This window comes from Schistocerca americana, chromosome 1, assembly GCF_021461395.2.
Source record: "Schistocerca americana isolate TAMUIC-IGC-003095 chromosome 1, iqSchAmer2.1, whole genome shotgun sequence".
In the NCBI taxonomy this organism is placed as follows: Eukaryota; Metazoa; Arthropoda; class Insecta; order Orthoptera; family Acrididae; genus Schistocerca; species Schistocerca americana.
In genome coordinates this window covers 963,598,621-963,618,451 of record NC_060119.1, presented here as the reverse complement: position 1 = coordinate 963,618,451, position 19,831 = coordinate 963,598,621, and the positions used below count along the sequence as shown (strand labels likewise).

At 38.4% G+C, this 19,831-nt stretch overlaps 1 protein-coding gene across 1 annotated transcript in view; it reads left to right on the top strand.

Moving 5' to 3' along the window:
• The window catches only part of LOC124548252 (discoidin domain-containing receptor 2-like), a 939,799-nt gene that overhangs the window by 831,202 nt on the left and 88,766 nt on the right, over window positions 1-19,831 (top strand). The window contains exon 12 of the mRNA XM_047125161.1: window positions 8,865-9,062. Coding sequence (XP_046981117.1) covers window positions 8,865-9,062 — 198 coding nt within the window. The remainder of the gene's footprint in view (window positions 1-8,864; window positions 9,063-19,831) is intronic.

Genomic DNA, 19,831 nt, shown 5'->3' with positions numbered 1-19,831 from the left:
TACCCAAGGAGGAACTGAAAGATGAGTGGGCTCCAGAAGGTATAGTCAATGTGCAAAATATAATGAAGAGGGTGGACGGGGAACTTGTGTATTCTGATGCCTTCATCCTGATATTTAATACCACAGAACTTCCTCTACATGGCACACAAAGGTGCCCATTGTTCATCTCCACTGAAGTGTGTGAATTGCTCTGGAGCTCATCCTGTCTGGAGTCAGGATTGCAGCATGTATCTAGAAGAATGGAAGATATAAGTTCTTACTATGAAGCACATGCCATATAATGAGACCAGAAGGATGTATAAAGCCACACTGCCCCCAATGTTCCCTACCTCCTTTGCTTTGGCTGTTAAACAGCCAGTGCTAAAAGCTGGTGCTGCTACACAAACAGAGGTTGCTAGTGTCAGCACTAGTATCTGCATTTGTTCATGCACTTGTGCTGCTGCGGTCAATTCAAAGCCTGTCCTTCCCCCAGAACTTCAGAAAAATCTGCAGTTACTGACATTGTGGAACTCCCAGCCTCTCCAATGGTTTGGTCTGGTGCTCCGCCCAGAGCTGTCACAACCACCCCATTGTTATGGCTCCGAATCCAACCCAGAGCAAAAAAAATCAAAGGCCAAATGTCTACACCACAGATAGAATTGGGGAGTAAACAGACTGATGATGTTGATGTCATCCTTTCTGATGCCTCTCTCAATTCTTCTTTAGAGACAATGGCCTCTGATGTCGGACTGTGGCAATTATCTTGCCCCAAGACTGAGCCTCCATCCATTGCATGGCAGAAAGTCAGGATGAAAGTGCTTTCCCCATGATAGATGGCTCCCAACTTACAGTGGAACATAAATGGGTTTCACGACACATGTGGAGGAACTGAAACTGCTAGCATAGACCCCCCTCCCTGCTTGTGTTTGCATGTAATGCACTTTAAACCATCTGCTGCCCCTCTCCTAAGTGGCCATACACTCTGTCGCAAGGATGACCTGACTGGGGAAAGGGCCAAGGGAGGGGGCACTTAGTTTGTCAATAATGTGCACCACTCTAGTGTTCTCCCGTAGTTACTGACCTGCAAACATTTGCAGTTGCAGTTCATGTCCACCAGGATCACAGTCTCTTTGTTGTATTTATCTACACATGTTGCAATTGACTCAGAGGCTCTAACTGGTCGTATAGAACAACTCCTTCAACCAGTTCTCCAACTGAGCGACTCAATGCCCATCATATAATGTGAGGTTCATTATCTACTTGCCCTTGGGGTTGGGTTTTGGAGAGCCTCATGACACCTTACAAGATGTGCATTCTCAACACAGGCACTCCCAGTCATTTCTGTGCAGTGACAGGGTCAGTCTCAGCCACTGACCTCTCTTTCTGCTCTCCAGCCCTCACAGACTCTTCTCAGTGGGAAGTCATTGACAAGTTTCAATCCAGTGACCACTTCTCACTCTGCATTCACCTACTGGATGGAGGGTGGCTTGAACAGAAGCCACCAAAATGATCAACAGGCCTTACTGGAGACTGTTCAGCCAGCTGCCTGGTTTAGAACACTGCGGCAGAGTCCAGGAATGGGTGGACCACTTCACGCAAGTGCTCCACCATGCCAATGACTCATCCATCCAAAAGTTTCCAGATCATCTTAGAAGGCAAGCTGTACTTTGGTGGACAGATGAATGCTGTTCAGGGGCATGGGACAGGTATGCAGCTCTTAGACGGTTTAAATGCTGCCCAACAGCAGACAACCTCATTCCCTTCTGAGTCACGAGAGCCAAGGCTCGAGAGAAAGAAAAGGTCATAGCAGGCGTTCCTGGACCCTATCAGTGATTCCATTTGTTCTACAAAAGTGTACCGAGCGAGGTGGCGCAGTGGTTAGCACACTGGCCTAGCATTCGGGAGGACGACGGTTCAATCCCGTCTCCGGCCATCCTGATTTAGGTTTTCCGTGATTTCCCTAAATCGTTTCAGGCAAATGCCGGGATGATTCCTTTGAAAGGGCACAACCGATTTCCTTCGCCATCCTTCCCTAACCCGAGCTTGCGCTCCGTCTCTAATGACCTCGTTGTCGACGGGACGTTAAACACCACTAACCTAACCTAACCCTCTACAAAAGTGTAGGAAGCCTTCTGGAGGATTTCCAATAAATACAGCCTTTTACCAATAGCAGCAGTGCTGAAACAGGGGTATCTCCAAAGCCCAGAGACATCACCCAGATGATGGCAGTGCATTTTGCAAAGACAGCATTTTGATGCTACCGTGTGACTGCAGAGAGGGGCAAGTTAGACTTCAGATCCACAAGTTCTGAGTCCTACAACTGCCCTTTCTCCATGTGGGAACTGGAATCGGCATTGTTTGACACTCATGATACTGCACCCTTTATGACCAAATCAGGTACAAATACAAAGACATTTGCCAGTGCCGTCAAAGAAAATCATCCTTGAATGCTTCAGTCTGATACGTCAGACAGCCTATTTCCCCAACTTGTGGAGAGAGGCAATTCTGATACCTCTCCTCAAACCAGAAGAGGACTGTACATGGCCCAGCACTTACTGGAGAATTGCCTTAAAGAGCTATATGGGAAAGACCCTGGAGTGCATGGTTAACTGTCACCTGGTCTGGTTGTTAGACACCAGACAACTCCTTAGCCACTGTTAATGTGGATTCCAGAGATTTCGGTCATCTGTCAACAATCTGACCCTAATAGAGGCGGCTATTCAGCAGGCTTTCAGACATAAACAGCACTGTCTTGGTACATTCTTAGAGTTCAGTAAGGCATACGACAGTACTTGGACTCGTGCAACTCTATCAATGGGGCTTTTGTGGCCAGCTCTTCATTTTCATATGGTCCTTCCTGTCTAATCCCTCTTTTAGGTTTTGAGTTGGTGATGTGGTGTCAGATCATTTTGAAATGGAGAATGGTGTTACTCAGGAAGTGTTTTGACTGTTAGCATGGATTCCTGTACAGTGCTAATTAATTGTGGGTGATTTTGCTGGCTGTTTTCTGTTCTTTCTGCAGCATTGCAAAAGTGACCCATTAGCTGCAACTTACAGTATGGAAGTTAGAGGAGAGGAGTGGGCAGCAAAGATTAATTTTCAGTTTTCTGCAAATAAGTGTGCATGTGTGTGTGTGTGTGTGTGTGTGTGTGTGTGTGTGTGTGTGTGTGTGCGTGTGTGTGTGTGTGTGTGTGTGTGTGTGTGTTTTCACTACTCACCATCCGGTGACAGCTACTCGTGGTGCATCAGGCATGTCAGTTCCTCACAGCTCTGACTTCAGCCACACACCATAGTGTTGCTCATCTGCCTCTGAAATGTCTTTTCTCCAATCATTCATGGGAAACAGAGCTGTTTTAGAGCACCTCATGGTACATCGGCCATTTAAGTTCCTTGTATTTCTGACTTCATCCACACACCATAGTCTTGCTCATCTGCCTTTGGAATACCTTTTCTCCAGTGCTCCATGAGCAACAATGCCATTTTGGATCTGCATGCAACATGTGCTGGAGCCACTCAGTGAGGAGCATGTCCAACCCCAAATTGTCATTGTGGTCGGCCCAGTGCAATTTTAGATTTGGTAGTTCAGGAGAGATTGCACTCATATAACATTTCATATGAGCCTCACAACTATGTAGCCGTCTTTACAGACGTGTTTAAAAAGGGGGACTCTGTTGGTTACTCTGTTGTTTCCCCAGATGTTGGGCTCAAGATCTGACAAGACCTTACTGTCTTCAACACAGAATTATATGTGATCTTGTAGGCACTGAAGCAGATGAGATGTTCTTCTAGTGTTAAATTTCTTGTCTGTTCTGATTCTCTCAGTGCCCTTCACTCTCTACAACATTTGAACCCAATTTATTTCAGTGTATCATCCTCCTTCATGCTATAGCCACACTGTTGAAATCCAGAGTCTTGCATCAGTGCAAGGATGGGTGCTTCAAAGGACAGATGATAAGCTTCATCTAGTAAAGCCCACAGCACGACCGTGGTGTACTTCCTTCCAGCCATGTCAATGGGGCGAGGTCCTCATCTTCGCATAGGCCACAGGCCTGTGATGCATACTTCTTGCTCCGGTGAGAGGATCCCCCAATATGTAGTGCTTGTGGCATACAGATCGCTATGCGCCACACGTTATTGGACTGTGTTTTAGTTTCCAACCAGTGGGCTGCAGCGGATTTACTGATGCATTTGGCCTCTATTTTAGTAATGTTCAAATGAATGTGGTTGAGTTTAAATTTTAAGAATTGTACAACATTTTTCCTACATTTTAGGGAAATGATCTTAATGTGTTAACACTGTGACTGGCTCATTCATGTCTTTTGTAAATGGTCAGTCGGTGATATTTCCATGTGTCTTTTTTTGTCATTTTACTAGTATTTTAATCTTTCTTTCTTTCTCCATTCACTTAGCATCTTGTGGTCAATTCAAGTTAGGTGGGAGCGAGTGTATGAGTATCACTTTACAGATTTGCTTCTCACTGTGCGCAACAATATTAGAGATTTTCTCCACATTTGTTTGTTTTAATGAGTGTAAGGGTGCTGATAACCTCAAAATTAAGTGCCCATAAACTCCACACACACACACACACACACACACACACACACACACAGAGAGAGAGAGAGAGAGAGAGAGAGAGAGAGACAGCAACACTACCAAAACTATTATGTTGGGCATCTGACCATCTTTGATGCTACCTGACACTGTTTTCATAACTTCTTTGCATAAAAAGTTTTAAATTTCTGAATCATTCTTTCATCAAGCAACTATAATTTTTCAATTACAATTTGACAAGGGAAAAAATTAAGTTTAATTTTATCTGGAGGTGGTGGCTCCTTGTTAATTCCCAACTGTCCAGGAAAAGCAAGAATTTTTGCTTCTGTTTTTTTTTCCTTTCTTTTTTCCCCCTTATGTCACTCTTTATATAATTCTGCTGTCATCCATGTCTTTTTAATTGTAGCAGTACAATACAGGAAATGATATCGTATACTTGAAGTTGGAGCTGTAAGACTCAGGAACTCGTCTCATACCATTGAAAAATTTACGTTTATCAACTTTTGCTATTAAGCAAGAGTTTCATTTCTGAGACCTGTCGATGTTAACTGTATGCAACAGCATTATTCTTTCTTTCCTCAGTTTTCCACAATGACATTTTTATTCTTTAAGAGTCAGTATGTGATCAGGAAGACATGGGAGCTCATTGCCATCTCATCCCTTCATATGGTATGTTTTCAGCAAACTACTCTTTGTTCTTCATGATTCTGGACAGCATGGATGATGGAATCTCAAAAGTTTTTGTTACTCCCTTTTCCTTTCACCACACATTTCACAGCCTCAGTACTCTGCTTCTTCTCTAAAAGAGTCAAATATTTGTATTTCCTTGAAGTAATTTTTCAAACTTGATTTATGCACTGCAATATATTGCACATTGTTGAGTAAACAAAGCAGTGTAGGGAAGAGTTGAATTACAAGACACATATGGGAACAATCAATGAAATAATTTTAATTACTGAGTGTTAGCTGCTGATATCAAATTACAGTGTGTTTGTGGGTGGTCTGTCATAACAATCATTTCAATTTTGTTGTGTGTATTTCTTTAATTTATCAGTGATTTTTGTAGGGACTAGACGAATATTCAAATTTATCAAGGTTCAACTTAGCTAGAGTTGACATCTCTCCAAACTTATATACTTTCAGTTATCTGCAAGTAATTACCACGACTGCCAATTTGAGTAGGTAAGTACTAGTCATGGTTTGCTACCGGTACACATCATAGAAGTCGCTAGCAATGCTTGCTTCAGCACCTTAATATATAACTTGACTTGTTCCACATACCTAAAGGCTCTCCTACATGATGGGATTAACAGAATGTGATGTGTTAAAGAATGAAAAGAGAATTTCTGGACTGAATGACAGTGGTTCAGTGGAGTTGCAATATGACATTTCTGTTCTCAAAGATGACTGTCCCTTGAATGGGATGATCTGTACCAGAAAGAACAAGTTTCTCATGGTAAATAGGTTCCTTCACTTTCAGAAGATGTCGGAGTTTAATTATGGATTATAATGTACAGATTAACAAATCACTCTGCTCACACATTGTGCTTATTTATAAACAATGGACAATCCAGGATGAAATTTGAAAAGGAAAGTTGCTATTCACCATATAGCGGAGATACTGAGTCGCAGATAGGCACAACAAAATGACTGCCACAAATATAGCCTGAGACTGCAGCCTTGTGTGTGAGAGTTGCATCTGCATGAGTGACTGTGTATGTGTGTGTTTGTCATCTAATTTTGATGAAGGCTTTACTGGCCGAAAGCTATATTTGTGACATTCTTTTTGTTGTGCCTATCTGCAACACAGCATCTCTGCTACATGGTGAGTAGCAACTTTCTTTTCATAATATTGTGCATATTTACAAATTGTTATTGTAGTTGCTGTACTGAAAAACCTAATCTCAGAACCCTCTGACATAGATTTCTTGTCCTGATTTACACAGCCTGTAACTGAAACCTCACCAGTTGATGTAGATATGAAAATTGTGCTCTGGTAGCACAGTACTTTGATGTCATATGCTGTCCTCCACCGCATCATTACACTGATGTAGCTGACTTGTGTTATTTTGGTGTTGCTGATGCTATATGAGACATAACTATACTCCATAGACAGCAAAAATTATAGTTCATTGTGCTTAATACCTTAACATTTGACTCCTAAACAAAACATTTCACTGAAGATCTCATTCGTCTTGACAATATTGCTGTTTGTCTGATAACTCACCTGACCTGGAACTTCACATCCTGTAGACTCATAACCTGTTATCATGAATCAACCTCCTACTACAAAGAGGCCTAATTAACATTTGTTAAAGATTGTACACAACACTGCTGCAAATAGTGTTCAATCTCTGCATATTTATTGACACATAATATTCCCTTTCTGATGATCAGCTTTGTATAAGATGCAGGAGTCTCAATATTTGGCCAGATTGGTAAGCTAAAGACATTAACAACATTCAGGAGAGCTTCTGTAAAGTTTGGAAGGTAGGAGACGAGGTACTGGCAGAAGTAAAGCTGTGAGTACCGGGCATGAGTCGTGCTTTGGTAGCTCAGTTGGTAGAGCACTTGCCCGCAAAAGGCAAAGGTCTCGAGTTCGAGTCTCGGTCGGGCACACAGTTTTAATCTGCCAGGAAGTTTCAACATTCACAAAGTTTACTGGTGGCAGATTAATGTATTAATTCTCAAAATGCTGATATGCTAAGTAGCTTTGCATTTCAAACACTCTAGTGTGGAATAACTGAGAAACATGCAAACAGCCTTGCCTTGTTGAAGTCCCCATCAGATCACCGAAGTTCAGAAATGTCGGACATCACCAGTACCTGGATGGAAAGGTATGCCACATGCTGTTGGCAGCTTTCTCCTTGTCTTCCCAGTGACAAGGAGTAGGGGTGGTGGCTGGCAGTTTTCTCTTTGTCTTCCCAGTGACAAGGGGGAGGGGTGGTGGCATAAAGTCCCAATCACTAGACTTTGTGCCAATGTCCTGGATTAAATTCCAATCCTCTTCACAGTGCCTCAAGGAATGTGAGGACATGTGACACGTCCAGCAGATTAGGACATTAAGCTTGATGGGCCCCTTGGTGATATTCGAGAGGAGTAGGCAGTGTGCCAGGAGAAGGTTTCACCCTCCTCCTTTTCTCATTACCATACAATGCAAGCATAACTCTACAATACATACACACCCTTTACTTATTTACGTCATTTAGCAGACACACTTAACACACAAGTCTCACGATTCCTGAAGGAAAGTTGCCAGTGTGCTCAAAGGATAGGAAAAAGTTTTGCAATTAGAAGACTGAACCTGCTCCTCAGGGTCTCCCAACCAAGCAAGCCATATGACATTACATTTTACTAAGAAACACATGATGTTTAAGTGCAAATTAACATAGTAGTCACCATTACTGAATAATATAGTAAGTTCACATTATGATTCGTAAACTCTGATTTAATGACACATAGATTATTCATGAGTTCAGTGCCCAAGCTCTGACTGACTGAGGCTTTGACCACCATGCCTATTTATAGATGCTCATAAGACAGGAATCACAAAATGGGAAAATACACAGTTATTACATGTTAAATAATGACATAAAGCAGGAAAATTAAGAGAGACAAAGACACACTAAAAAGTGACTTAAATTTAACTAATAGCTGTGTAATTAGGAAATGACCAAAGCAGCAGTACTATTTTGTGGGAGAGTAATATTAACAAAAGGGGATTCCGAAAGTTTACAAGTAAAATCTCAAGAAAGTGAACTTGCTAATTTGAATAATTAACAAACTAGCGAGTTATTTTAATGAAAGGAGATTGGGGACCATCAGCGATGGACTGCCATCTGCGATAAATGTCTCCTATACTGAGATTGTGACTAGCTAGTGTTTTTTTTTTCTTTTTGTAATGTGTAGCTTTACAAATTTTTATGATGTGCAGTTTGTTGTATTCTTTTTATACAGTGGTTTGTGTCCTTTTTTTATTCTGCTGTAGGCCTTAAAGGCCCATAAATGCAATTAATGGTGATGAACTAGTTTAGATACTAGTAACAAAACAGAATCAAATAAATAAAACAATAATATTGATGTCAAGGGTGGTATGAGAACAAGCAGGATACTCCCATCTTGCTCTGTTACAATTCTACAACAGCCATATCCTTGCAACATTTAAAATGTAATAAAGTGGTAATCTTTTATTATGAATGTGTTGATACAATTCATCATCATAACTGTTTAATTTTTCTAAACTGGAATCTTGTGTTGTTTGAAAAGGAGTGTTCTAGTTGCTGATGCAGAACTCATTAATAGATAATTGTAAACCATCAGTTGTTGTTTTTCAGCCCCCTCCTCCAACTTCTCCGCCACCACTGCCTCCACCACCAATCACATCGCATTATAGTGGAGATTCTTTAAGTGTGTGTGATGATGGTACCATTGCTACAGAAGCTGAAGATGAGGAAGAGCAACAAGGGTTACCAGCATTTCCACTTGATCAGCTACGTGTAATTGAAAGACTAGGTGTCGGGCAATATGGAGAGGTATATTATCTTCCTTTTTTGGTAATAGTCTAAATTACAGAAATGTGGCTGACTTTTACTTTAGATTGGTTACTTAAATAGGGTTTAAATTTAATTTACAATCTCTTTTCATACCATGACATGAAGTAACTAACAAAATACTGCATAGTCTCAAATATGTCTTTCCTATCCCCATACATATAACATCATTATTTTACACATACAAAATGTCATTTCTTATGCAAAGGAACCATCCTTGAACACAGTTAAATACCATTCCTTCATTTTAAGTACTGTACAGATATTACATATTATTACCATCCAATTTCCCCAAGTTGCTAGTTGATTAAGTACCATTTATGGAATGTTCTGTTGGTACTTGGAAAATGTAGGCACATTAAAGACTGAAACACACAATATTAATGTTCCACAACAATATTTAATGTATTTTTGTTCTGAAAGAGCTTTCAGCTTTCCAGGCCATCATCAGACAACTTAAGACTGAACAGGCAGTCCACACAATATCAGTGAGAGCTTCTAACTATGCAAAGATTGTTATTTCCAAAGATATGTGATCATTTTTATGACTATGTGTGTATCTGATAAACACAAATTGCAGTGCTTCAATATGACATGGGTACAAAAACAAGAAATATTCTGTAGTGATGTACTAAATGTTTTAGACTGTAAAAATATGAGTATAAATGCCTAAACCCAGTGACTGACTGGCATAAACAATTGAACTACACTAGTTACACAGATATTGGTTAAAGTCTCTCCATTATAAACAATCTGATAAATTGTTATAAGCATCTCAATAAGCATATATACACAAGGAAGGTATGAACAAATAAACCGTATATTACATTGCACTCAAAGATTAAAAGTATTTGAAAATAATGACAAAAACAGTACACCACTGTGTATGGGCATCATCTATGTTGCATGGACAAAATTACTGGAGAATGTGATGAACAGGCACAAAAAAGGGGCAGAGGGGAGAAAGGATTTAATGGAACATTAGAAATGGAGAATAGTTGTGGTATTTACACTGAGTGTATGTCCTACGGTGAGAAAAATTGCAACTGGCTGCTACTACTTCAGCCAGGGTGAACAGTAGAACTGAATCTGTTAATTAAAGAGTTAAGTCAGGATTCTGTGAATGCTATTTATTGATAGCCAGAGTTTCCAGTAAAATTAATTTTCTGCCTTTATTTACTCTACAGACAACGTAACATTTAATATCACAAAACGAGACTCATTCAGAGCAAGCTCAGCAAAGGTGACATCTTTCTTTTTCAGTCTCCAATTCCTTCTAAGTTCAGTCAGTGTAGTAGTTATAGCTCTACCTGATTGATCTACGTATAGCTTGCCACACAAATTGCAGGAAGAAGGGTATAGAAGTGACTCACAAAAATACTGTCCAAATCATTTACATCTATTTGTTCTACAATCACAGAATATACTCTGAGCTCAAATGTAAAAAGGTATCTCAAACAGAATGACCTCCTCCATGTCAAGCATCATGGATTTCATAATTATACATCACATAAAATACAAATCACACTCCTCTCTCATTACATCCTGAAAGCTGTGGGTCAAAGTAATGAGGTGGATGCAGCATTTCTTGAATTCCAAAGACTATTTGCCTTGGTAGATTACCAGTGATTACTAATTACAGTGTGGTTGTATGGTGCATCAAATGAAATTTGTCACTGGTTTGATGGTTTCTCAGTGGGAAAAACACAGCACTCTTTCTTGGGTGGAGAATTATTGACAGATGTACGAGGTGTGTTTTTTAAGTAAGTACCATTTTGAAATTAAAAAAAGATGCGCTAAGATATCTCAATAATTTTATTTTTACTTGAAAGCCTGTACCTTAATTTACACACTGACGCCATTACAGTCTGATTCTTCCTTGTTTACATTGTGTACTGAGTGTTTAAGATGCCTCCGATAATCGTGAGTCCCGCCAACTGTGAAGTGCAGACTGTTATAAGATTTCTTAGTGCTAAAGGCCTAAAAGCGATCGATATTCATCATGAGATCGGTGCAGTTTACAGAGAAAACATTATGAGTGAAGGTATGGTAAGAAAGTGGGTGAGAGCATTTAAAGATGGCCGCACAAATGTGCGTGATGAACAATGGAGTGGGCATCCTTCCGTCGTTAATGAAAGCAAGCTTGGTGCAGGAAGTGGACAATAAGGTGCGAAAAAACAGACGCTTTACGATTTCCTCCTTGCAGGATGACTTTCCTAATTTTTCTCATAGTGTTTTGTATGGTATTGTGACTGAGCACTTGAATTACCAAATATTGTGTGGACGTTGGGTACCAAAAATGTTGACGGATGTACACAAAACCAAATGTTTAGACAGTGCATTGACTTTCCTTGAGTGGTACCGCAACGACGGTGATTATTTCTTAAGCCAAATTTTTACGGGCGATGAAACATGGGTGGCCTACGTCACACCAGAATCAAAGCAACAGTCCATCGGAGTTGACCAAGGGCATTGTTTTGCTGCAAGACAATGCCCGCCTGCATGTGGTAAAACAGACCAAAGATCTCATCACATCTTTTCAATGGAAAACTCTAGATCATCTCCCGTACAACCCCAATCTTGCGCCCAGTGACTACCATCTGTTCCTGCACTTGAAGAAACACCTGGGCGGTCAGCATCTTCAAGACGATGACAAAGTCAAAACAGTGGTGAGTGGTTAACAAGTCAGGTGGCAGACTTGTATGAGGGGGGTATTCAAAAACTGGTACAACATTATGACAAGCGCCTCAATATTGACAGAAATTATGTGGGAAATTAGAGTAAGGTACAGGCTTTCATGTAAAATTAAAATTATTGAGATATCTTAGCACATCTATTTTTAATATCAAAATGGTACTTACTTAAAAAACACACCTCCTAGAACTGACCTCAGGTGTTCCCCAAGGATGTGTGTTGGGACCATTATTGTTCTTATTGTATATTACTTGTCTGACAAACAATGTCAATAATAATTTCAGACATTTTGCAAGTGATGTTATTATCTACAATGAAGAACTACTTGAAAACAATGTACAAATATCCAGTTAGATCTTGGTCATAATTCAAAGTATGCAAACATAAGTACTTGCTTTAATGTTCTGGAATATGGAATTGCACACTTCACAAAATAATAAAAATAATAATAATAATAATAATAATAATAATAATAATAATAAAATAACAGGATACCCCAGTCAGAATTAGAAAACATCAAACAACAAGTACAACAAATACTGGAACAAAATAATGTGCAATCAGAAGAAGAAGAAAATACAGTAATGGACTCAAACATCCCAGAGCAAACAAACAAAGAACAACACGCATCAATTAAACAATCAGAGGAAAACGAAATCTTAAGACAGCCACCAGAACAAGCACAAATAGAACACGAAGTGACACGCATGTTAGATATAGAAGAAAAATTTCAGCTGACATATATAGAATACAAAGACGCAAATACAGACATTAGACCATTCTTGCATAGACCGCCAAACAACCCACAAGTCGAAACAACAATAAAAACTATCAACACAATCATACACAACAAAATAAATGAAAACACAACTATGGAAGAGGTACAACTACTGGTTTATATAGGAGCTCTCACTACACTAAATATACACACTAGGCAGAGATCAGAACCAACCAACACACAGAAGAAACCCACAAAACCAGCATGGCAACACAGGCTACAGATCAGAATAGAAAAACTGAGAAAAGACATCGGACAGCTAACACAATTTATAAGAAATGAAATGTCAGAAAAAAAAACGAAAAAGGTTAGGTAAAATCTCACAACAAGAAGCGATAGAGCAATTAGATGAAAAGAAGCAAAAATTACAAGCATTGGCCAAACGACTTAGAAGATACAAAAAAAGTGAAAATAGAAGGAAACAAAACCAAACATTCAACACAAATCAAAAGACATTTTACCAGACAATAGATAACACACACATTAAAATAGACAATCCACCAAACATAACAGACATGGAACACTTCTGGAGCAACATATGGTCAAACCCGGTACAACATAACAGGCATGCACGGTGGATACAAGCAGAAACAGATACATACAAGATGATACCACAAATGCCTGAAGTGATAATTTTGCAACATGAAGTCACCCAGGCAATTAATTCTACTCACAATTGGAAAGCCCCTGGAAAAGATAAAATAGCAAATTTCTGGCTAAAGAAATTCACCTCAACACATTCACATCTAACTAAATTATTTAACAATATGAATATAATAGAGGGAAACATTCCACGTGGGAAAAATATATCTAAAAAGAAAGATGATGAAACTTACCAAACAAAAGCGCTGGCAGGTCGATAGACACACAAACAAACACAAACATACACACAAAATTCTAGCTTTCGCAACCAATGGTTGCCTCGTCAGGAAAGAGGGAAGGAGAAGGAAAGACAAAAGGATATGGGTTTTAAGGGAGAGGGTAAGGAGTCATTCCAATCCCGGGAGCGGAAAGACTTACCTTAGGGGGAAAAAAGGACAGGTATACACTCGCACACACACACACACATATCCATCCACACATACACAGACACAAGCAGACATTTACAAATGTCTGCTTGTGTCTGTGTATGTGTGGATGGATATGTGTGTGTGTGCGAGTGTATACCTGTCCTTTTTTCCCCCTAAGGTAAGTCTTTCCGCTCCCGGGATTGGAATGACTCCTTACCCTCTCCCTTAAAACCCATATCCTTTTGTCTTTCCTTCTCCTTCCCTCTTTCCTGACGAGGCAACCATTGGTTGCGAAAGCTAGAATTTTGTGTGTATGTTTGTGTTTGTTTGTGTGTCTATCGACCTGCCAGCGCTTTTGTTTGGTAAGTTTCATCATCTTTCTTTTTAGATATAAATTATTTAACAGTTACATTGCAGACCCATACACATTCCCTGATACACTTACACATGGAATAACTTATCTGAAACCTAAAGATCAAGCAGACACAGCAAACCCAGCTAAATATCGCCCCATGACATGCCTACCAACAATATACAAAATATTAACTTCAGTCATTACACAGAAATTAATGACACATACAACACAGAACAAAATTATAAATGAAGAACAAAAAGGCTGTTGCAAAGGAGCACGAGGATGTAAAGAGCAACTGATAATAGATGCAGAGGTGACATATCAAGCTAAAACTAAACAAAGGTCGCTACACTATGCATACATTGATTACCAAAAAGCTTTTGATAGTGTACCCCACTCATGGTTACTACAAATATTGGAAATATACAAAGTGGATCCTAAATTGATACAGTTCCTAAACATAGTAATGAAAAATTGGAAAACCACACTTAATATCCAAACAAATTCAAATAATATCACATCACACCCAATACAGATTAAGTGTGGAATATACCAAGGAGACTCATTAAGTCCTTTCTGGTTCTGCCGTGCTCTGAACCCACTATCCAACATGCTAAATAATACAAATTACGGATACAATATTACTGGAACACACCCACACAAAATCACACATTTGCTATACATGGATGATCTAAAACTACTGGCAGCAACCAATCAACAACTCAACCAATTACTAAAGATAACAGAAGTATTCAGCAATGATATAAATATGGCTTTTGGAACAGACAAATGTAAGAAAAATAACATAGTCAAGGGAAGACACACTAAACAAGAAGATTACATATTGCATAACCACAGCGACTGCATAGAAGCGATGGAAAAAACAGATGCCTATAAATATCTAGGATACAGACAAAAAATAGGAATACATAATACAAATATTAAAGAAGAACCAAAAGAAAAATATAGACAAAGACTAACAAAAATACTGAAAACAGAATTGACAGCAAGAAACAAGACAAAAGCTATAAATACTTATGCTATACCAATATTGACCTACTCATTTGGAGTAGTGAAATGGAGTAACACAGACCTAGAAGCACTCAATACACTTACACGATCACAATGCCACAAATATAGAATACATCACATACATTCAGCAACAGAAAGATTCACATTAAGCAGAAAGGAAGGAGGAAGGGGATTTATCGACATAAAAAACCTACATTATGGACAGGTAGACAATTTAAGAAAATTCTTTCTAGAACGAGCAGAAACTAGCAAAATAAACAAAGCAATCACTCATATAAATACATCGGCTACACCACTGCAGTTTCATAACCACTTTTACAATCCTTCAGATCACATAACATCAACAGATACGAAGAAAGTAAATTGGAAAAAGAAAACACTACATGGTAAGCACCCGTATCATCTAACACAGCCACACATCGACCAAGACGCATCCAACACATGGCTAAGAAAAGGCAATATATACAGTGAGACGGAAGGATTCATGATTGCAATACAGGATCAAACAATAAACACCAGATATTACAGCAAGCATATTATTAAAGATCCCAATACCACAACAGATAAATGCAGACTTTGCAAACAACAAATAGAAACAGTAGATCACATCACAAGCAGATGTACAATACTAGCAAATACAGAATACCCCAGAAGACATGACAATGTAGCAAAAATAATACATCAACAACTTGCCTTACAACATAAACTTATAAAACAACATGTTCCCACATACAAGTATGCACCACAAAATGTACTGGAGAACGATGAATACAAATTATACTGGAACAGAACCATTATAACAGATAAAACAACACCACATAACAAACCTGACATCATACTCACCAATAAAAAGAAGAAATTAACACAACTAATCAAAATATCCATACCCAATACAACAAATATACAAAAGAAAACAGGAGAAAAAATTGAAAAATACATCGAACTGGCTGAGGAAGTCAAGGACATGTGGCATCAGGATAAAGTTGACATTATACCAATTATACTATCAACTACAGGAGTCATACCACACAATATCCACCAGTACATCAACGCAATACAGCTACATCCAAACTGGTATATACAACTACAGAAATCTGTAATTATTGACACTTGTTCAATTACCTGAAAGTTCCTAAATGCAATGTAACATATACCGTACAGTTAAAAGGAAGTTACACTTGATCAAGGTCCGCGTCACCTTCCATTTTTAACCAGACATAATGTCTGAGACAAGAAAGAAATAATAATAATGTATGTTCTGCCAGTCGTAAAAGGCGACAAAAAGAACAAACCACTAATAGGGCTAACCCCCCTTTTAGTGTGATTACTTGGTTCAAGACAGAACTAAAGAAGCCTCGGACAAGCGCCGTCATGGTCGGGGACAGCACTTGAACCCTATGCCCGCCCACAATGGTAATGACACTGCTAGCCAACTGAAAATTGATTTAAATCCAAATAGAGGTGTTTTGCAGGATATGCTTCCTGCAACCACCCTAGAAGGAAAACAAAGACAGAGGATGAGATGGTCAGATGTAGTTAATCGACAGCTCACGTTCTGTTATTACCAAGCAACAAACCTTGGAACCAACACAACTGGATACAGATCACAAGTATACACAACATTTATTACCAGATACCCGGAATTAAAATTTTTAACAGAACAACGACTAGCTGATCAGACCCGTGTAATAATAAAAAATAACAGGACACCCCAGTCAGAATTAGAAAACATCAAACAACAAGTACAACAAATACTGGAACAAAATTATGTGCAATTAGAAGAAGAAGAAAATACAGTAATGGACTCAAACATCCCAGAGAAGACAAACAAAGAACAAAACGTGTCAATTAAACAATCAGAGGAAAACGAAATCTTACGACAGCCACCAGAACAAGCACAAATAGAACACGAAGTGACACACATGTTAGATATAGAAGAGAAATTTCAGCTGACATATATAGAATACAAAGACACAAATACAGACATTAGACCATTCTTGCATAGACCACCAAATAACCCACAAGTCGAAACAACAATAACAACTATCAACACAATCATACACAAGAAAATAAATGAAAATACAACTATGAAAGAGTTACAACTACTGGTTTATGTAGGAGCACTCACTACACTAAATATACACACTAGGCAGAGATCAGAACCAACCAACACACAGAAGAAACCCACAAAACCAGCATGGCAACACAGGCTACAGATCAGAATAGAAAAACTGAGAAAAGACATCGGATAGCTAACACAATTTATAAGAAATGAAAAATCAGACAAAAGACGAAAAAGGTTAGGTAAAATCTCACAACAAGAAGCAATAGAGCAATTAGATGAAAAGAAGCAGAAATTACAAGCATTGGCCAAACGACTTAGAAGATACAGAAAAAGTGAAAATAGAAGGAAACAAAACCAAACATTCAACACAAACCAAAAGAGATTTTACCAAACAATAGATAACACACACATTAAAATAGACAATCCACCAAGCATAACAGACATGGAACACTTCTGGAGCAACATATCGTCAAACCCGGTACAACATAACAGGCATGCACGGTGGATACAAGCAGAAACAGACACATACAAGATGATACCACAAATGCCTGAAGTGATAATTTTGCAACATGAAGTCACCCGAGCAATTAATTCTACGCACAATTGGAAAGCCCCTGGAAATGATAAAATAGCAAATTTCTGGCTAAAGAAGTTCACCTCAACACATTCACATCTAACCAAATTATTTAACAGTTACATTGCAGACCCATACACATTCCCTGATACACTTACACATGGAATAACTCATCTGAAACCTAAAGCTCAAGCAGACACAGCAAGCCCAGCTAAATATCGCCCCATGACATGCCTACCAACAATCTACAAAATATTAACTTCAGTCATTACACAGAAATTAATGACACATACAACACAGAACAAAATTATAAATGAAGAACAAAAAGGCTGCTACAAAGGAGCACAAGGATGTAAAGGGCAATTGATAATAGATACAGAGGTGTCGTATCAAGCTAAAACTAAACAAAGGTCGCTACACTACGCATACATTGATTACCAAAAAGCTTTTGATAGTGTACCCCACTCATGGTTACTACAGATATTGGAAATATACAAAGTGGATCCTAAATTGATACAGTTCCTAAACATAGTAATGAAAAACTGGAAAACCACACTTAATATCCAAACAAATTCAGATAATATCACATCACAGCCAATACAGATTAAGTGTGGAATATACCAAGGAGACTCATTAAGTCCTTTCTGGTTCTGTCTTGCTCTGAACCCACTATCCAACATGCTAAATAATACAAATTATGGATATAATATTACTGGAACATACCCACACAAAATCACACATTTGCTATACATGGATGATCTAAAACTACTGGCAGCAACCAATCAACAACTCAACCAATTACTAAAGATAACAGAAGTATTCAGCAATGATATAAATATGGCTTTTGGAACAGACAAATGTAAGAAAAATAACATAGCCAAGGGAAAACACACTAAACAAGAAGATTACATATTGAATAACCACAGTGACTCCATAGAAGCGATGGAAAAAACAGATGCCTATAAATATCTAGGATACAAACAAAAAATAGGAATGGATAATACGAATATTAAAGAAGAACTAAAAGATTAATATAGACAAAGACTAACAAAAATACTGAAAACAGAATTGACAGCAAGAAACAAGACAAAAGCTATAAAACCTTATGCTATACCAATATTGACCTACTCATTTGGAGTAGTGAAATGGAGTAACACAGACCTAGAAGCACTCAATACACTTACACGTTCACAATGCCACAAATATAGAATACATCACATACATTCAGCAACAGAAAGATTCACATTAAGCAGAAAGGAAGGAGGAATGGGATTCATCGACATAAAAAACCTACATTATGGACAGGTAGACAATTTAAGAAAATTCTTTCTAGAACGAGCAGAAATTAGCAAAATACACAAAGCAATCACTCATATAAATACATCGGCTACACCACTACAATTTCATAACCACTTCTACAACCCTTTAGATCACATAACATCAACAGATACTAAGAAAGTAAATTGGAAAAAGAAAACACTACATGGCAAGCACCCGTATCATCTAACACAGCCACACATCGATCAAGACGCATCCAACACGTGGCTAAGAAAAGGCAATATATACAGTGAGACGGAAGGATTCATGATTGCAATACAGGATCAAACAATAAACACCAGATATTACAGCAAGCATATTATTAAAGATCCCAATATCATAACAGATAAATACAGACTTTGCAAACAACAAATAGAAACAGTAGATCACATCACAAGTGGATGTACAATACTAGCAAATACAGAATACCCCAGAAGACATGACAATGTAGCAAAAATAATACATCAATAACTTGCCATAAAACATAAACTAATGAAACAACACGTTCCCACATACAAGTATGCACCACAAAATGTACTGGAGAATGATGAATACAAATTATACTGGAACAGAACCATTATAACAGATAAAACAACACCACATAACAAACCTGACATCATACTCACCAATAAAAAGAAGAAATTAACACAACTAATCAAAATATCCATACCCAATACAACAAATATACAAAAGAAAACAGGAGAAAAAATTGAAAAATACATCGAACTGGCTGAGGAAGTCAAGGACATGTGGCATCAGGATAAAGTTGACATTATACCAATTATACTATCAACTACAGGAGTCATACCACACAATATCCACCAGTACATCAACGCAACACAGCTACATCCAAACTTATATAAACAACTACAGAAATCTGTAATTATTGATACGTGTTCAATAACCCGAAAGTTCCTAAATACAAT